The 17,808-nt window shown below is 45.9% G+C and overlaps 3 protein-coding genes across 3 annotated transcripts; all 3 read left to right on the top strand.

The window, feature by feature from the left end:
* Positions 1-3,195: 3,195 nt before the first annotated feature.
* Positions 3,196-7,621, top strand: BDV37DRAFT_256538 (uncharacterized protein). Its single transcript, XM_032082847.1, has 2 exons — positions 3,196-3,721; positions 3,873-7,621. Exons 1-2 carry the CDS (start codon positions 3,704-3,706, stop codon positions 6,966-6,968), a joined length of 3,114 nt encoding a protein of 1,037 aa, XP_031938165.1. The 5' UTR covers positions 3,196-3,703; the 3' UTR covers positions 6,969-7,621.
* Positions 7,622-10,730: 3,109 nt separating this feature from the next.
* On the top strand, positions 10,731-13,314 carry BDV37DRAFT_195654 (uncharacterized protein). The gene is made up of 3 exons (XM_032079760.1): positions 10,731-11,153; positions 11,305-12,849; positions 12,945-13,314. Exons 1-3 carry the CDS (start codon positions 10,912-10,914, stop codon positions 13,186-13,188), a joined length of 2,031 nt encoding a protein of 676 aa, XP_031938164.1. The 5' UTR covers positions 10,731-10,911; the 3' UTR covers positions 13,189-13,314.
* Positions 13,315-15,722: 2,408 nt separating this feature from the next.
* BDV37DRAFT_195566 (uncharacterized protein) lies at positions 15,723-17,314 on the top strand. Its single transcript, XM_032079758.1, has 2 exons — positions 15,723-15,921; positions 16,019-17,314. Exons 1-2 carry the CDS (start codon positions 15,903-15,905, stop codon positions 17,227-17,229), a joined length of 1,230 nt encoding a protein of 409 aa, XP_031938163.1. The 5' UTR covers positions 15,723-15,902; the 3' UTR covers positions 17,230-17,314.
* Positions 17,315-17,808: the final 494 nt, after the last annotated feature.

The following is a 17,808-nucleotide window of genomic DNA, read 5'->3' as shown; positions in this document are numbered from 1 at the left end:
TACGTACTTACTGTATCTCATATGCCACTGATACTAGTACACTTACTCTGAAGGCTTTGGTTTTACCCCCTTTTAATCCATTAGCTATCTATGACAATTCTTTTCATATCATATATGGGGCCTGATAGAAAAGAGGTCATTTCTTCCACCAAGAGGATACCGACCTATCTCCTAAGGGTAACTGAAGAAGGAGAAGAAGAAGATAATAATAATAATGATGATGATGATGGATAACACTTAAGTCAGATTGCAGTAGTAAACCATTAAGATGTTTCTAAAGCTACAAGCTAATCTAACTGGAAACTGGCAACCGTCGAACTTCGGCGGGGCAGCGTATACAAACTATAGGGCCTCCTGTATGTAATGTAGCCCAGGAAATTCCAAGAAAAACTGGTGACAGGACTGCAGGTCCCCTATCCTTAATCATTCTATCCAGTAGGTAGTTGACTGAAAGGCGAGGCGAGGCACGCGACAAAGTACCTTTAATCCAGCATCAGAACTGAGAAAGCTATTATATACCAAACACCTTGCCGTAGCCACTTTGATCCGCTCTCCAGAAGGTGGTTAGCAATATGGTCTATACTAGATGTGTCGGTTGAGTCGGACAAGTTTGATAGGGCATCGCAGTGATTTATGAGATTGAATCTCCTATGATCAGTATTGTCGCAGAAAATTGCGTGAACCTGGCAATGGAGATGGAAGAAAGAACGGGAAATAAAGGGGGAATCCCTAGATATTCGATGATGGCAAATTCTCAACTACGAGTAGTAAATCATCCCAAGTTATCAACCACACAACGCGCATGTATCTATAAGGTCGCTGGGTAATCAAGCGGTCCCTACTGCGAGGATATACTTGTATGCTGTCTAGCAGTGGGCCTAGGCAAGGGATGCAAGTGTACCTGCCTTGGGGAGTTTCAAGAAGGATCCGACGGTACGGGGTACTACTAGTAGTAGTAGTAGAGCAAGGGGATTAAACAAGGGATCAAACTGAAACACATGTAGAGTTCAAGCAATAAAGAGCGGAAAACACCAGAGATGGGTTACATCATAGATACTACCTACAAGTAAGTCGTTCACTAGTAGAGCTGGTACCTAGTAAAAACTACCTACTAGGTACGGGTCCTGGATCAAATAAGTGCTGGTCCAATCAAAGTGACGGAGCGGCGCTTTCTTCCTTGGAACAACCGCCCACGCCTAGGTCACGGGTGCAGGTGGTAATGGAACACCGCGGGACTTCTGCTTTCTGATAATATTTGACTACAAGGGTTAAAAAGGAAAGGGGGGAAAGAGTTGTACCTAGGTAAGTGGATTATCATGCTGAAGATAGTGGTAGTCAATTTTTGCATATTCATAATCCCGTAATACATACGGAGTACTCCGTATATTTCTCAGCTCTCCCTCTCTTTTCCTTTGCCGAGATGAATTTGTCTTTATTTATTTAATTACACTTTCTTAGCGGGCCCCACTTCGTCCACCGACAGTTCAGGTCGGAATTATTACCATTCAAGAAACTCGCAGGCCACGTTCCCTTCCTGGAAAATTAGATCTATCATTTCCGATCTGTTTCTGGTCCTACCAAATAAGCTTACCAGCGTACCGTTGGCCCGGCATTTTGACACTTGAAAGACACAAAGCCTCGTCATGGCCTCCCTTTCTACTTACACGGAGGAGGTTCACCTTTAGTTGAAGCTTCTTCTATAGGTGCTCGTTTCTCGATCTTCGCTATGGTTAATAAACAGAAATTAATCGGAAAAGCGACAAGCGCGGTGAGTATGAGATCCTTTCCCCTTTCTGTCGCCATTCTTTGGAAAGAATGGGAAATATTTCTTTTAGTTTTTGTTAAAGAAAATAAAATCAAAGAGAGAGAGAGAGAGAGAGAGGAATTTTCCTGGATCTAGTAGTCCAGAATATTCCGTCTACTCCGAGTGGTCCCCTTCAGTATTCCCTGGAAGCCAAACATCGGTAACCGGTGGGTGTCCCAGTTTGAATGAGTGGTTTCGACCGAAGTAGCCCGTACCTAGTAGCGTTCGATCACCGCCTTACGATCTAAGATATGATCTCGTCAAAGGGCATCTTAACTTTTTTTGTAAGAATTTGCTTTTCGGCAAGCTAGGGAGGAAATGAGCTCCGAATCTACCCTTATTACTAACCTTCGAAGTGGGGTGAGCCTCGCTGTATACTGTTACTTCCCTGGTCATATAATCTTTTATTTATTCTGTATAGGAGTTCATTCTAGCGCTGGTACATCCGCAGCACTAGGAATGGACAAGGACAATACTAATGATCTATTCTTATCTCCTTCTCACAGGTCTAATTTAGCTGGTCAGTTAACTATATATCAAAGCGCCTATCTAGCTTTAGTAGGTTCGATGTTCTGGACCAATAGTCAAGCCGTAAGGGATGATGACAATAACAGGGGAAGGGTGAGAAATCTGAAAATCCCTTGTTTTATTAATTAGACCTAAACAGGGATCCAAGGATCTAGTGAATCCCTTAAGATTTGAATTTGTAACTTTGTTTGCTTTCTCAGGTGTCTGCCCCTCTCTGCAGCTAATGATGGACAGTCACAAGTCACTATTCTTATCCTTTAATTGATTTAGGATACAAATAGGTTCCTTCTAATTAATACTGCGGCTATTACACACTCATTAGAGATATTCTATAGTTATGCATTGCTGATTGTCACTGTTTCTTTCATAAGAGAGGGTGGTTAGGAGAACAAGGCATTTGGTTTGACATTTATGTTCATATCTATAATTAATTTGCTAGACTGGCAGCTGGTTTTTGAACTTTGGGTGATGCCTTACCTCTGGTATGAGGGAGAAGGAGAATGAAAATATAAAAGAAAAAAAAAAGAAAAAACCACATATCAATACCTACCCCAAGTTCATATCCAGTCTGGGGTTTTTCTTCTTTCTTTCTTTCTTCTTTTCCCCCCCTTTCTCTCCCTCTTCTTTCTACGATCAAAAGGCATAAAGTTGTATAGTACGTCTAATTATTGTTATTCCTGTAAACTGAAAATATCTCTTCGCCCTTCATTGATATTTCTCCCTATGGCGGTATATTGAATGAATTTACCTTGCCGGGTGGTGTGGGTGTTGTGCTGGGGGTGGACACTCTCCTAGCGTGATCCATTCCTTTAAACTAGAACCAGAAGAACATCGCCCGTGGGTGGGAAAGAGAGTGACCGTGTGTCCCACTCAGGCCTTTGTTGATCAATAGCCTCTTGTTATTGTTGTTTTTATTTTATTATTATTATTATTCCTTTGCTGTTTCTCATCTACTGCCTTCCTCTTTCTAGCTGCCTTTGGATAATTATTTCCTTTTTTACTGTGACTTTACTCGATACTTGGCCACAGCTCTGATATTCTCTTACTCCCCATTCCTTTACTATATTCTTTATTGCTGTCCTCGCATTCCTTTCTCCCAACAGCCACGCGCCGCTCCCCTCACTCTAAAGGCACATCGACTTTACTGTGCTTGACATCCAAAACACCTCCAACCGTACCCGTGATATCTACAACGTCTGGCTAGAATTTTCAAACCACCTCGATTTTCTGAAATGCTCTCAATCTAGATTTGCTAAGCCAGCTGATCCTCCTCGTGCATAATAATGCAGATGGGACATCAATTACATGTAATATCGATGTTGCCACTTTGAGCTTCATGGTGCTTGACACTATTCTCGGCGCCTTTTAAGGATGGAGCATGTATCAACTGTGAGCTCTCTTCTTTCAATTTCCTTCTTCGCCCCTTTGAACACCTTTCTTATCCCCTGAACTGCTGTCTTTCTTGTGAAGCATTTACACCGATAATCACTCATAGCTTGGGTGCTTTGCGAATGTTCTTGACTAATACATTATCACGCAGCTTTGTGCAATCAGCACTGTTGGTATTGCAGCAACTGGTTTTGCTCTCGGTCGCGTAGATCGAGATTCTCCCAAGCCGGCGCGCTTCCGAAAAAAGACCCTCCCTCTGTATGATCAGCGCGCGCGCGCGACAGACCCTCCTCGATCGCCGCTAGACAACGACGTACAATCAGGCCCTTCCACCGCATTAACAACAGTAGAGAAAAGGTCTGCCTCGCATTTCAAGGCTTTCTATGCGAGTGGGGGCGATTCTGCCGCAGGGAACCACTCTCAATGTCCAAACCACAGGAGAAAATCATCCCTTGCAGGGATTATACTGCGGCGTCGTGGTCAGACTCTATCAAACCCTCCACTACGAGTCGACGAAGACTCCTCAACGGCTTTGCATACCCGAAGGCCGTCTTCCTCTTGGGTGCGACGGCTGTCGTTTCAGCCAGGGAACCGGAGCTCATGCCAAAGTCCTACCTCACCAACATCGAACGAACCCACAAGCCCTACCCATTCACGCCCCTCCAGTCAGCGCCGAGCACCCAACAAACTCGTCAAGCGGCCTCCATCACAACCTTCAAGCGCTCATTTTCAATTTGCGCACGCGCCTTCGCCCTCTTCAACAACATTATTTCGTAGACCTGCCACAAGCCATCAACGGTCTGAGCACCTGAGACACAAGGCAACTCATAGTTTAAACTTTGAGCCCAGTCTTCTTGCGAATACACCATTTCTTCCTACTACCAGAGAATCCTCTGTGGTTGATATAGCTTGGCAGCCCTATTTAACTGCCACATACGATGTGATACCGGACAGGCTGGCACGCAGGCTGTCAACTGCAACCAAGCCAAAAGAGCATGGACTACGGCGAATTCTCCCATCTACGGATACTATTCCAGCTCTTCTTCTAGCAAATTCAATTACAAACAAGGAGTTTTCTACAGGGGCTAGTTCGCCGGAGACAACGCCTACCTCTCCAGTGCAGTTCCGTGATCCGTTCAAGCCGAATGATACTTCCCGAACGTTAGACACATCCCTTGCACCAGAGGAAAATCATCGCCAGCCACCCATATCAGTTTCACATGACTCCGACTCACCAATACCAGCCCCAGACAAAGCGGATTTTCACAAGCCCCTCAGTACGGCACCTGCCCGTCCTAAGATGAGGGCAATTTCGGCCTCTCTTCCCCCTTTTGCGAAATCGGAAGGAGCCATCTTGCTGTCGCCACGATCGCGTGCAAGACGCAACATCACAGACCCAAACATCTTCCGCCGGCCTCTAATTGCCTCGCGAGCCGATGGATTTATAGTGCCTGGGTTCGTGGGTCCCAGCTGCAAAAAGGCTATCTCATCCTCTCGCGTCGATATTGGATATCTGCGAGAGACCGGGCAACGTCCACTTACTTCAGATGGTGTGGCTTTGTCCGTCTTGCAGGGCCCAATCCGTCAGCGGCCGAAACGACATTCAATTGCCGCATCTGATCCTGCCTCAACTGTTATTGGCTCTGACGATACTCGTATTTTCACTTCGGGTGAGGAGGACGAGACCGATTTCTTGAGCGACACCGCTTTCGATTCGATCCGCACACATATCACCACTAGCAGCAATTCAGGCCTGCATTCTCCTCGGGTAGAGACCATCTTTGACAGAGATCCACCACTCAGCAATGCGGACGAAAGGTCCTTACATGCCAAGCAATTCGCCTCGCATTATACTTTCGCTTCTCAGCCGTTTGACGACAGTCACAATCGTTCCAACCTTATGCTAACATCCGTTCCTGTCTCTCTCCCTAGCCCTCAGGGAAAATATATGCATGAAGAGGAAAGTAGAATATCATTCCCATCCGATTTGACGGATGATGAAGACACCCATAGCCTGGTAGCTGCATTACCTGGAGAATTGGTTAAACTGGACGAACAGTCGAAATATCCAAGAATGTCTTTGAATAACTTCGAGGGGGACTATGCTAGCCGTGATTTCTTGTTCGCTCATGGCAGGTCAGATATTCCTCTCGATTTAACGAAATCCAATTCGCGCAGCGTTGCAAATGAGATGCTTGAATCTTGCCCCAGGATGAATATTTTTGACTGGTCTGAACAACCCAGGAGTGACCGCGAAGTTTCTGGGCCCGATGGACGTCCCCGCACGGTCCATGGAAAACATGGGCCTGGGCTCCGAGGTAGTCGAGCCCCGGGCCGCAAAGCACCAAATACCTTGCATCTTCGGAGCCAAAGCGTCCCGGTATCGAGAGAGTATCCAGCTACCAACGAGACACGGCAAACATCAGGCAAGTTTGGCACTTGGGGGTTAGGCAGCAAGGGTGTTAGTGAAGACTGGGATAGTGACTTCGAGTTTGAGGATGCGGACGAGAGTACAATCAGCGAGAGCATACAGACGAGCAAGAACGTTGCCCGGCGCAGCATGGTAGTCCCTCAGGCTATCATGGAACGCCAAGCCAGTCTTCATGGACAGTTTGGACAGGTTCAAGAGCTGACCCTGTTAGTTGAAGAGCTCAAACGCCTTCGCCGTCAAGCTAGTTTCTTGAACATTGTGCGTGGACCATCTAATGAACTGTGGAAAGAAGCAGAGAGTATTGTCAACTTGGCTACCCTTGATGATGAAGAACATAGCCATTCCCCCCCGGGCTCCCCGTCCTCTCTCACCTTCAGTTTTGACGATTCTGAGGAAGAATCGGCCAAAACGAACGAACCCTTCAAACGAGCCAGTGGAGAGTCCTGGAGAGCTTCATTCTCTGAGCCATTAGGTCCAACCCAAATCACTGCCGATTCTGATCACAAGGAAACCCCTGTCAAGGCAAATTCGGTGCTAGATTTGATCTACCAGCAACGAATATCTCGCGATTCATCCTTCGTGGATTGTCAACCCCCCAGGTCGAAAAAACTCCCCTTCGATACACAGTCCCTTCGTGACCTCGTTATCCGAGCCGGTGTTGTAACCCGTGCTCTCAAGGAAGTAATTCGCAGAGCAGAGGGAGTCGCACCTGAGTCCGATGAGAGCATGCATCATTCTGTCCCTCCGTTCAGCCGGATATTCAGTCAATCTTCTAATGATGATGTTTCGACTTTTGAGAGGCACTGCATTGCTTAACAGGCATACATCGAGTTTTCTGCTTATCATGATGTGCTCCACCTTCCAAGCCTCACTCTAACATCTCTTTGTTTCGATTTTAAAAGTTTCAAGTCTTTATCATACGACTAACATGCAAGAGGACACCTGATATAGTGTCAACTCTGACAATTCCCTTCTAAATAGCCTCTTCCTTTTTCCTTTTTCTTTGGTCTTCTTGGCCATTCTTCATCGAGAAAGTTCGTCTTTCAAGAGACTGTTTCTCTATTTGAATAGATTTCCTGTGTACAAGTGTGCTCATTGGTGTATATTTCCCCTGGAAGCGTTGCGTTGTATGCCTTGGCGACCCTTGTGAGAGCATTGCAATGTTGGATCCTTCTTATTCTCTTTTTTTGAAAACTGTCTTACTGATTTTCTAGTTTAGATTCATGGCTGACATTTGTTACGTTGGTAGCCCGCTGGTTCTTTTTTTTTCGTTTCCATCGATTGTTCTTTTAACTTTGCCTCCTTTTTCTTTTTCTTTTGCTTACAACTCGGAAAGTGTACGGATATGTTGTTGAAGGTCGCGAGGGTTAGGTGGAAGGGAAGGAAATATGGATAATGGCGTGTATGACACATCATGAAGACCATGTCAATTCTAGATGAAGACTTGGGAAAGATTAACTAATGTCAACAAGTCAAATATTCCAATCGTTCTCATCACTTTGTGAGAAATTTAAAAGCTTAATGATTCCATAAGCAGCAGGGTCGTTGGAACTTGTAAATTGATTTTGCAGGTAATCAGAGGGTTTCCAACATGAAATTTGTCCACACAGCAAGGCATAGGATGACCTCGTAAGCATCTAGAAAAGAGCAAAGGGGAAGAGAGAGGGCTTTATGAAGAGGGAGGTGGAGAATGTAACAGCGTGTAGCAGCGCTTTTACCATAGGAGATGCCTAACACAAACAGAGATGTATAGACTTATGATGCCCCGTAGAACGCATTTCTCAATACTTTGGATCAAGACTAGTCAGCACGCTCATTACTATAGCCCTGGGGAATTAATCTCTTAAAGAAAGTTCTTTATAAATTAGAACGGGCTCGACCTTATTTCCTTGCTACACCCATGAATATTTTCAAAAAGAGCAATTGGATATATAGTCATGAACAAGCACAGCAAGATGGGCCGGGGTGTTATACAGATGTTCGACGCAACATGGACAGGGTTTACCAGACTAGGCCGATTCGCAAGTGCAGACGAGTCCCTTGGTGAATTGATCCTTCAAAGTCACTATCGGTATATCACTTTCCCTTATTACTTCTCGGCATGTACAAGTCGGTTTCTCGGTTTATGAACGTAGTTACGCCGCTTTTCGAACAAGAACAACCGGTGGATAGTGTTCATTTTCAAAATACCATTTAACACGAAAGCTAAAAGTACTTGCATAATACCAGCAGACATCCCTGCCCTTATCTAGCTAGCAAGATTTAGGTCTTCTGAGAAAATACCAACTAAATGAAGTTGTAGAGAAACCCTGTCAGCTCTATTGTTGTATACAGAATAGCAGTTGTGGGGCCATTGCCCTATTCTGTGGGCTTTATGAAAGACTAGATGAATTAACTAGTGACAAATACGCTGTATATTTGCTACCCCTGGCAGGTGTGGAAGCTATGAGACTGGACACAAACTGAGCAGCGAACAAACAACTTTTACCACCCCATTGATAGATAAATCGACAGAGAACATGGCAATGGAGTGACATAGCCAGTTAGTGTTTTGTTGCGAGACCTTGAGATATATATATAATTTATCAGAGGTCTAGGAGTAGAACACACAATATAATCAACAAGACCCCTAGAGATATTTCGCGACGTGAAATGTCCGGGAATACGTAGAATGGAGCAATTCCCGAGTCCCAATCTCATGGTCGACTAACTAAAAAAAGAGACTATTTCAATATGAAAGGTATTTTGCAATGGAAGTCAGCTCAGGTCTACCCTGGTGTAATATCAGATGCAGCAGATAGGGTAGTCGCTCCCCCGTGCTGTTGTCGGCACATACATACTCGCCGGCAAGGATCCTGCAAACTTGTGAATGTCCTTCTGGGCTCATTAGCTGTTTGTGAGACGGTCGAATCTCGTACTACTAGCAAGCCCAGTATTACTCTAAGGAGGCAAGTATGGTGTTCAACAAATGCCTTCCCTCCGCCCCCATCTTCAACCTGCCTTCGTAGCGGGAGTTGCTTGTGGCTGCTTAGTAAAGTGAGTGGCTGGCGATAGATAGCGAATAACTACTTGGTATATATACTCCGCATTGCAAGGCAGTTGAGCAGCTGAAGCGGCAGGTCAACACAACAATACCTTTCAAGTAGCAGGGTCCGCCGTTGTCTTGCCCTTATTAGTACTGGATGATATGAGGACGAAACTAAGAGACGGCTATAGATGGATTCCTTCGCCTAATGTGTACTACTTGGAGAGTAACAGAAGGCTGGTAATATGTACTCCCGAGTAAAAGTGGGCAGCGTGATCGGGGCCTAAAACGTTAGCAACGATAAGCACGGAGCAGGCGATTTGGTTGGACAGAGATAGTTATAGTTAGTTTGAACTAGTTATAACTAAGTTATCTGGAGTCATTAGCTGATCAGGTACGACAAGATACTGAGGTACTACATATTACTAGTAGTAGGCACGGAGTAGGACGTACCGAGTATGTACAATATACGGAGTACATACCAGGCCTCGTACCACTTGTGATAGGTGGGGCAGGCGCCGAAAGGGGGCCAGCTTCAAATCAATTATGATATTGGCCAAAAGCAGAGCGGGTTCCTGACGCTAAAAAATCTTGGCATATCCACTTTTCCCGAATTTTTTACTCAGGGGATCGCTTATTTTAGATACAAGCACCTCAATGTTCAATACCAACGCATGTAGCGATGTAGATACAGCGCTCTCCAGGAACAGCATATATACAGAGAACCTTTAAAATTGATTAGCAAGGCGATGTAGCTTCTAGAGGCAAGTATGTAACCGTAGTAAAACACAATCGATGGATAAGAGTTCTATTAAGGGGTTTCATCTATACGGAGTACACTGTTGCCCTATGGCTCTTGACTCCGCTTTTCATTACTTGATGATGGCCCGGACCACTATGATTCAGGGGGACCCCGTAAGCCGTATGTAAGTAGTGGTACGGAGTGGTACGGAGTGGTACTAGCTCCAATTACACAGAGGCTGTACTGTTTACTAGCACTGTTCTCCTGATCATTGCGACGGGATGAAACTTAGCCTGACCTTAATAGACTTAGTACCTGGCTACTAACCTATGTTTCGAGTGACAGTACAGTACCATTTGTCGCTTGTCTTATTCGATGATACACCCCAATAGTGTTTCCCCACAACCTACTGTAGGTACAGAACGAAACAGGCCATCTAGACCGCTACTAACTACCTATTCTTTCTTACGCTCACCCTCTCTCTCTCTGACTTTCCCCCTTCTTGTCCTTTTGCTTTTTTCTTCGGCCTCTCCTTCTTTCGTTTTTGCGATTTATTGTTTTTCTCCCCTTCCTTCTTCTTCATTCCCTGTTGTCATTTTCCAAACTGCGATCTCCTCACTAAGATCATAGACATTCGTTATTGCCCTTGCTGGCCACTGGCCGCCATTCGTTTAAGGGAGCTTACCCGCTTCTGTTCATTCATTTGCAACAAGTGTGTTCTCGGCGTTGATTCCGTCGTTCTCTGTCAGCCACTCTATTAAGAACTGCCATCTCTTAATATATGCGACTGATCATATTTTCTACTCGCTGATATCTTGCCTTGTTCAATCTTTGTTTTTCATGACTCACGTGTACAAGTATCCAGGTGATTTTGCCGTATATTGTCTGGTCTCCAAGGACACATGAAGCACGACTAAGGGTAGTACTATCTGGTGTTATCATACCCTTTGAGTCCGCCTGTTGCCCCAATCGCACCTGGGCTTCGGGCGATCATGCATTATCACCACCGACACCAAGCTCACCATGACATTCATATGGTGGTTCGATCCCCCCCACATCGCCCGGATACAGTACCTCGTCATCGACTACCATATCTTATGCCAGAAACACCAACATTTGTGAAAAGGGATTCCGACCCTAGTCAGACCTGTTCAGCTGGAGACACCTCAAGTAAATGCGAGAAACCTACTAGCACGACTACTACGACGACGCTACCTGTCGTGCTGGGAGCAGTGTATGTCGGGATTCCCTTCTGATTCCACAAGCCCCCTCCTCCCACACCTTGGAAAAAAAAAAAAAAAAGAGAGAGAGAGAGAAAGAAAGAGTTTTGGCTCATTGAAAACCGCATGGATCTGTATATGGGATGGTAATTGATTGAAGTATAGGGTTCCGATACTTTGTGCCGTAATCGTCCTAATTTATCTACATCGAAGAAATGTGAGGAAGCTCCGGAACGAAGATGCCAATGACAAGCATAGATCGCTTGATTTCGGCTTGGATCTGGAGCCAACGAGTGGAGGAAAAGCGATGCGGCAGACTGAAAAGTCCAATGGGAGTTACAATCACAACAAGGGCATCTCATTGGATATTGGCCCGAGTCCTTACCTACTACCCCCAGGCCTGCACGGCTCCCGGGATTCGCTGCATTCCTTGTCCAGATCTATAGGCGGCGATGATAAATATCGGCACGCGACCTCGTTTCTAGGTGACAATGCATCTGTCAGATCGCAGTCAAGAGGGGCTCAAGATGATGCATCAAGCTTTACTGGATCAACTAGAAAGGCCGCCCTCGGTGATGATATGAAGCAAGGCTTATTGGGAAACGCTCAAAGGATGTCACGATCCAGTCCACCACTATATATATCTCCCGGCAATGATGGCGCACACATGCAAGTTGATCCTATTGTACAACCGGATCATGGCTTTCAATTCGAGTTGCCCAGGAGCCCTAGCCCTGTTCTCATCCCGGGAGCTCATAATACTAAAGAGTCGATTACACCTGCCAACAATGGCCCCAAAGACGCCAGTAATTTTGGCAATAGCGACATCCATGACCGCACGGAAGAACGCCTAAACCCTGTTTTACAAGATCCTAGACCGAAGCCTAGAATATCTCTTCCTCTGAGCGATGCAGCGAGCGACTACGATAATAATGGAGAACCTGAGCCCATTATCCCAGCCGTGAACATTCATCAGATAGAAAACGACCCAACATATGGCAAGGGCCCTGACCCAGCTATCCCTGATACTCCCCCGGAAGAGTCTTCACAAGCGCCACGGTTGGCTGTTGACCCTCGTCGCGATACGCGTCGGTTGACACTAGGGTTGCGTCCTCTGCCGCCAGAGGATCCGTCAGACAACCCGGAGCAGCGGGCCAACCGTATCCGATCGTTCTACAAGGAATATTTCGACGAGAACAAGAATGGGAGGGAGACTTACTATGGTCCTGAGTCTTATCACGATGGTAACTATATCTACGATTCGGCTACTGGAGATTACTACGACGGTGTCCCAGCACCGTTTGCTGAGCCAATAAATCGTCGGGCTATGACTCCCCCCCCGCGCGCCCCGCCCCGGTTTCAAGGGGGAGGTAGACATATGCCTTCGGGTTCTATCGGTGGCTTGACCGATCGACTCAACTCCCCAGGCCCACGTGCCTTTTCATCTGCTTCTGGCAGACTGCCAGGTGTTCCGAAAATCCGCAAGCCTGCACCGCCTCCAGCTCCACTCCAGCTCCTACCTACGCCTCACATGTTGAAGGATGACTCTTTAATGGGAGCTATCGACTACGCCCCCGGGAAAAGTTATAGAGACCAGAGGGAAGGCCGCCCGGAGACACCTCTTGGGGGGCTGCAACCGTTCAGTCCAACGATGCGAGCTCACACTCCTCTTGTCTCATCTTTCAATGACCTTGCTGTCATACCGAGCCCGTAAGCCCTATATTATTTTCTTCTGTCCCCTTTCTTAACCCTTTTCTAACCCAAGATATCACTGGGACCGTAACTTTGGACTAACCCTATCCCAGGCATGCATTGCGCAAGTCGGGTACATATGATAATCTGGACTTTGTTCCACCACCTCGTTTCAAGAACCTCGAGACTGCAAGCGACTCTGGTAGCATTCGCAGTAACCGGACCGGAATATCGACGACTCATCTGCAGAATATACGCACTGGTGCGTACCGTGTCAGCCGCCTTCCTCCTGAAACTGTGGGTACTAAGGACGACCTGGTCACTAACCTTCGTCCAACGTGGGATATGCGGAATTAAACATATACTAGTTCAATCTGACCTCATTATCGATTGTTGCTGTAATGATTTCGTCCATTGCCCACCAGTTTCAGGTGACTACATGTTATCTTACGATATATCGCTTGTTTATCCCCTCATACATTGTACTCCTTTGAGAGAGCTGGGTCAATTAACATATCATTTGACGTCAATGGCGTACATAATATACAAGGAGTTGATAGTTTAACTTTTTTTTGCTTTTTCTCTTTTTCTCTTCTTAACCTGATTCTTCTAAGAGTCGGAACTTCGACAAGTACGTTCATATAGTTCACAAGCTGCGAATATTGTTGATTTACTCACTTCTGGAGTCTTCGCTGATTGCTCATCAGTGTGGGATATCGGGAGGACACAGAATCGGCTCACGTCGCTGTTGTCCTTGGTGGTTTCCTCTCCCACCCTCCTCATTGCCATCCATGGTAATTGCTCCACCTACCTACCTACTACTACGGAGGTTTTGGGTTGACATGATCACACCGTCGACCGACTTATGTGTGACAGAAGATAAGCACTAGCTGTTTCCCTTCTAGACTACTTATACTGCACCTATAGTACGAGCTAGAGATTGAAACTTCACACATTGTATGCCAAAGCACCTTGGGCTAGGTGCAACTAGTTCTTGAAAGGAGTGACTAGCGCTTATGTTGATTTTGGCTCAGATATCCTATATTGTACGCAAGGTAAGCATGAGCAGCGTGTTCTCCATGACCCTTCGAGAGCGAAGAAGTAACAGCAATCGACAAATTTAAATGCGAAGCGAATTGCTACTATTATTTCCTGTTTGCTATTGTTGTTGTTGTTGTTGTTGTTGTTGTTGTTGTTGTTGTTGTTGGAATATTGACTATGACCTCAGATGTACAGGAAACCCACAGTTGGCCTTGAATTGAGAGTTGTGTGATCCGCAACTTGTGCAGTTGGGTGGGGAATGATTATTATATTGTAGAATATGTGGTAAAAGCCAGTTATGCCAGGTAAAAAGGACTCGAGAAAGTTCAAAATGTGCAGTTTAGGTAAGGTGACAACAGGCATCTTATCTCTTTGAGCACCACTGGCGCAAGGAGGAACAATTCCATGGATATTACGGAGTATACAGTAGAATGCTACATTGGTGGAGCTGGAGATTTTGCTTGGCCAGCGCTGTTTGAACATTGCCACCATCTACTCCCACTAATACTATGTACTGTCACTACCGTGTACTACTACTGTGTTTGTGGGTCAAGTATACAGCGGGAGAAAATTTTTATTTCCGTGTCTTATATCGCTGGTTAACTTAAAGCGATGAATCCCACTCCATCGATACAAATAGCAGAAATTGGAAGGGACCACAAACAAGTTCCATCAAGCCTTGTATGATTAATGCGCAATACCCCAAGTGCCTTTACAAATAAAAGAAAGATATGTACGCTCTGTTAAAAAAAAATGCGTATTATCATTATCTAAATACTATACAGACTGGCTCTATTACATCTGATTTTTATGGAAATTAGTACCTGTAATTTTTGGTAAACTGATACCTAACACTTCCGGATCTAGCCCATGCAAATCTGGTTCAGGAACAACCACGCATCACTTATTGTGTAGATTCTGTATATACAGTGCATACGCTACATGGCTGCAAGCAGTGCTATGCGGGCCTTCGATTCCCACATTCTAACAAAAATACCCGGTTGTTGCTGAAGAATATGAAATTTACTGGTAGCATGAGCTAGACTCTTAGGCGCTCTTCTGGAAGTGGGGGAATTGCCGATCGCAGCCAGTGGAACCGTGACCGTTGCTGAATTTACCTCCCTATCTGTCCGCACTCGTCAGGTTCACTGTAATTGGTAATTTCTCCTGGCAGTAACCATACAAAGATATACTGTGTACATACAGTATTGTGTAGTACTTTGTAGGTATGGTACACATACAAGGGAAAGTTTTGTCTCACTGGATTAAAACCTCAGCACCCGAAGGTCTGTAATCACTAAGAACAATAATACGGACGGTGCCACTCCCATCCGGTTGCAGTTGTGGTTCAGCATTCGACGTTTTCTCTAGGTAGCTATCTCCACTTTCTGTTTCTTATTCCTTTTCTACTTTGACTCTGACTGATCTCTTCAGTTTATACCCTTCTGATTTTGTTTTAGTTTCATTCTATCCTCATATCATCCCATGGCACCCTGTTTATCAGCTTGGGTAAGTCAATTTTATTTTTTTCCCCCTGCTTCATTTTCATTTTCATTTTCATTTCTTTTAAGAAGAACAGATTTCCTTCTCCCCTCCCCATTGGCGGTTTTGGCTCGTTTTTCCGTCGCACTAATTTATCTTCTTCCCCTGACCAAAGTCCAGCAGATTGACCGTCACGATTGCTTCTTTCTACGTGATTGTTCCCTCTTAGTCTAGCTCACCATCTCATTGACTCTATTGCGCACGCGAACCATTTATCTACATTACTGCGACTGCTCTATATCTGTGACTTATATTACGAGATTATCCCGAGCAGTCCGTCGCTGAAGTTCTTGGTAATTTCTCACGGACCCTCCGGCCACACACGCACCTTTGAAGGAATATTATCAATTTAACCAGTCAACGTTCCGTCTGAGTTTCGAGGAGCTCTTCGTGTAAAACTTGCGACAGTAGGGCCAAGTGTCACTCGTACGACGAGTGACAACTTTCGTCAATTGGCTCGGAAAAGTGTCGCCCGTTGAGATCTTGAGATGTCCGCATCTTCAGCAGGTATGATGGAACCTTTTCCATATTATCTGCGTCATAGCATTGTTTTGCATTTTCCATATCCGTGAAATGGTCGAATGGCACGCTGAACCTCTTGTAGCGGCGCCAGCGGCAACCACTGCCGAAGCCGCCACACCGACCGCAGAAACGCCAACTACAACACCAGCCGAAACGCCAACCCCATCCGAGCCAACAACATCCTCTTCTACAACATCTTCTTCCTCATCCTCCTCATCTTCGACTTCCACATCATCGACCTCGTCGCCGACGACTTCTAGTACTACCACGACGCAGCCATCGACAACTAGCACGACCAGTATCCCTTCCACGAGCTCAGAAACCTCGACCACAAGCAGCAACACCAATACCCCCCCTGTTGTTACGTCAATCATCACGAAGTCGGCGACTGATGGTACCACAGGGCCACAGACTGTTATTGTTACCTCTACCGATACCTCTCTACCCACTCATTCCACAGGGAATTCAGCCAATAGCATATCCGCTACCGCAACTGGATCATCGGCGACAACTTCGGCTACAAGTGGAAGTGGAGGTGGTGGCTCTGGGCTTTCGGCTGGTGGAACAATAGCAGTTGCAGTGGTTGTACCGGTCGCCTCCGTAGCAATCATTATCTTAGCTGCTTTGTATTTCTGGAGGAAATGGAAAGCAAAGAAAGCAGCAGAAGAGGAACGGAGGAAGGAAGTAGAGGAGTACGGTTTTAATCCGAATAATGACCCAACTCTTCCACCTATCATGGGAGGCGGTGCTTTCGAGCCCAAGGATGATACTTCGGGTTATCGAGGATGGGGGACCACATCAGCTGGTCGCAAAGCATCCACTAATTTGTCGAGTGGTGCTGGGGTTGGACTGGCAATGTCCGAGGCAGGAAGTGCTCCTGGCTATCATCATGTCACTACCCCAAGCGATGGTACTATCCAATATTCTGAGGGCCCGGCAGCGGGCGAGACAGATCCTATCGGCGTTCTAGGAGCTGCCCCGGTCTCTACAGCAAACAACAGAACCACAGACATACATCGTGGTCCGTCTAACGCTTCGTCCGCATATTCTGCTGCAAACCGCTCAGAGGCTTCAGATGAAAGTCACATGTCTGCTACTCATCCTACCGGTCCCTTTTACGATGATAACCCGTATTACAATGAGATGCAACCGCAGTATGGGGCGTATGGTGATGGTCCCTATGGTGGAAGTCCGCCTGTGATTCGAGACGTTCAGGCACGGCGCAATACTCGCATCGAGAACCCTGCTGTCTTTCCCAGACAAGGAAATGCTGGAATCGCTCAAAACTTCTGAAAAGCCCTGATCTTTTTGTAGATTGGTTGATGGTGTTTTCCAAACCGGTCGATTTGATAAGGAGATGCAGTGACCCCTGTACACTTCACGGTTGCCGTTGGAATGTAGTGGAATCACAAGTCTGCAACCTACGCATCACTTCATGATGACCACCCGCATGCCTACTCTTGATGAAGTCTCGGTTATACTGGAAAACTTCTGGTAAGCTTTTACTTCTTACTTCAACCTATTGTTTGCCCTATTTATCTTTCACATTCCATGGTGGTTGTATTTCCTCTGCTCTCGTTTTGTTTTCCTTTTGTGGCTCTTGTGATATCTTTGGGTCTGGTGGCTTCTCTCTGTTTCATTTGAACTGTTCTTGTGCTTTTGGTCTCCCATTGTCATTCCCAGCTATATCCCGAGTTTGCAGTATGGTCTTGCTTTTCTCATTGCCCCTCTTTGCTATTTGGTCTTTTGATACTTGTATCTGTATATTTATGACCGCTTCCAAGTGCCAGTTATATGTGTCAATGCATGCCTACTATCTCTTTACGTGACTGGCATGGGTCAAGGTCACCTACTACCTTTCTTTCTGTGTGA

The sequence above is a fragment of the Aspergillus pseudonomiae genome (assembly GCF_009193645.1).
Source record: "Aspergillus pseudonomiae strain CBS 119388 unplaced genomic scaffold BDV37scaffold_72, whole genome shotgun sequence".
Taxonomy (NCBI): domain Eukaryota; kingdom Fungi; phylum Ascomycota; class Eurotiomycetes; order Eurotiales; family Aspergillaceae; genus Aspergillus; species Aspergillus pseudonomiae.
This window is presented reverse-complemented; position numbering and strand designations above follow the sequence as displayed.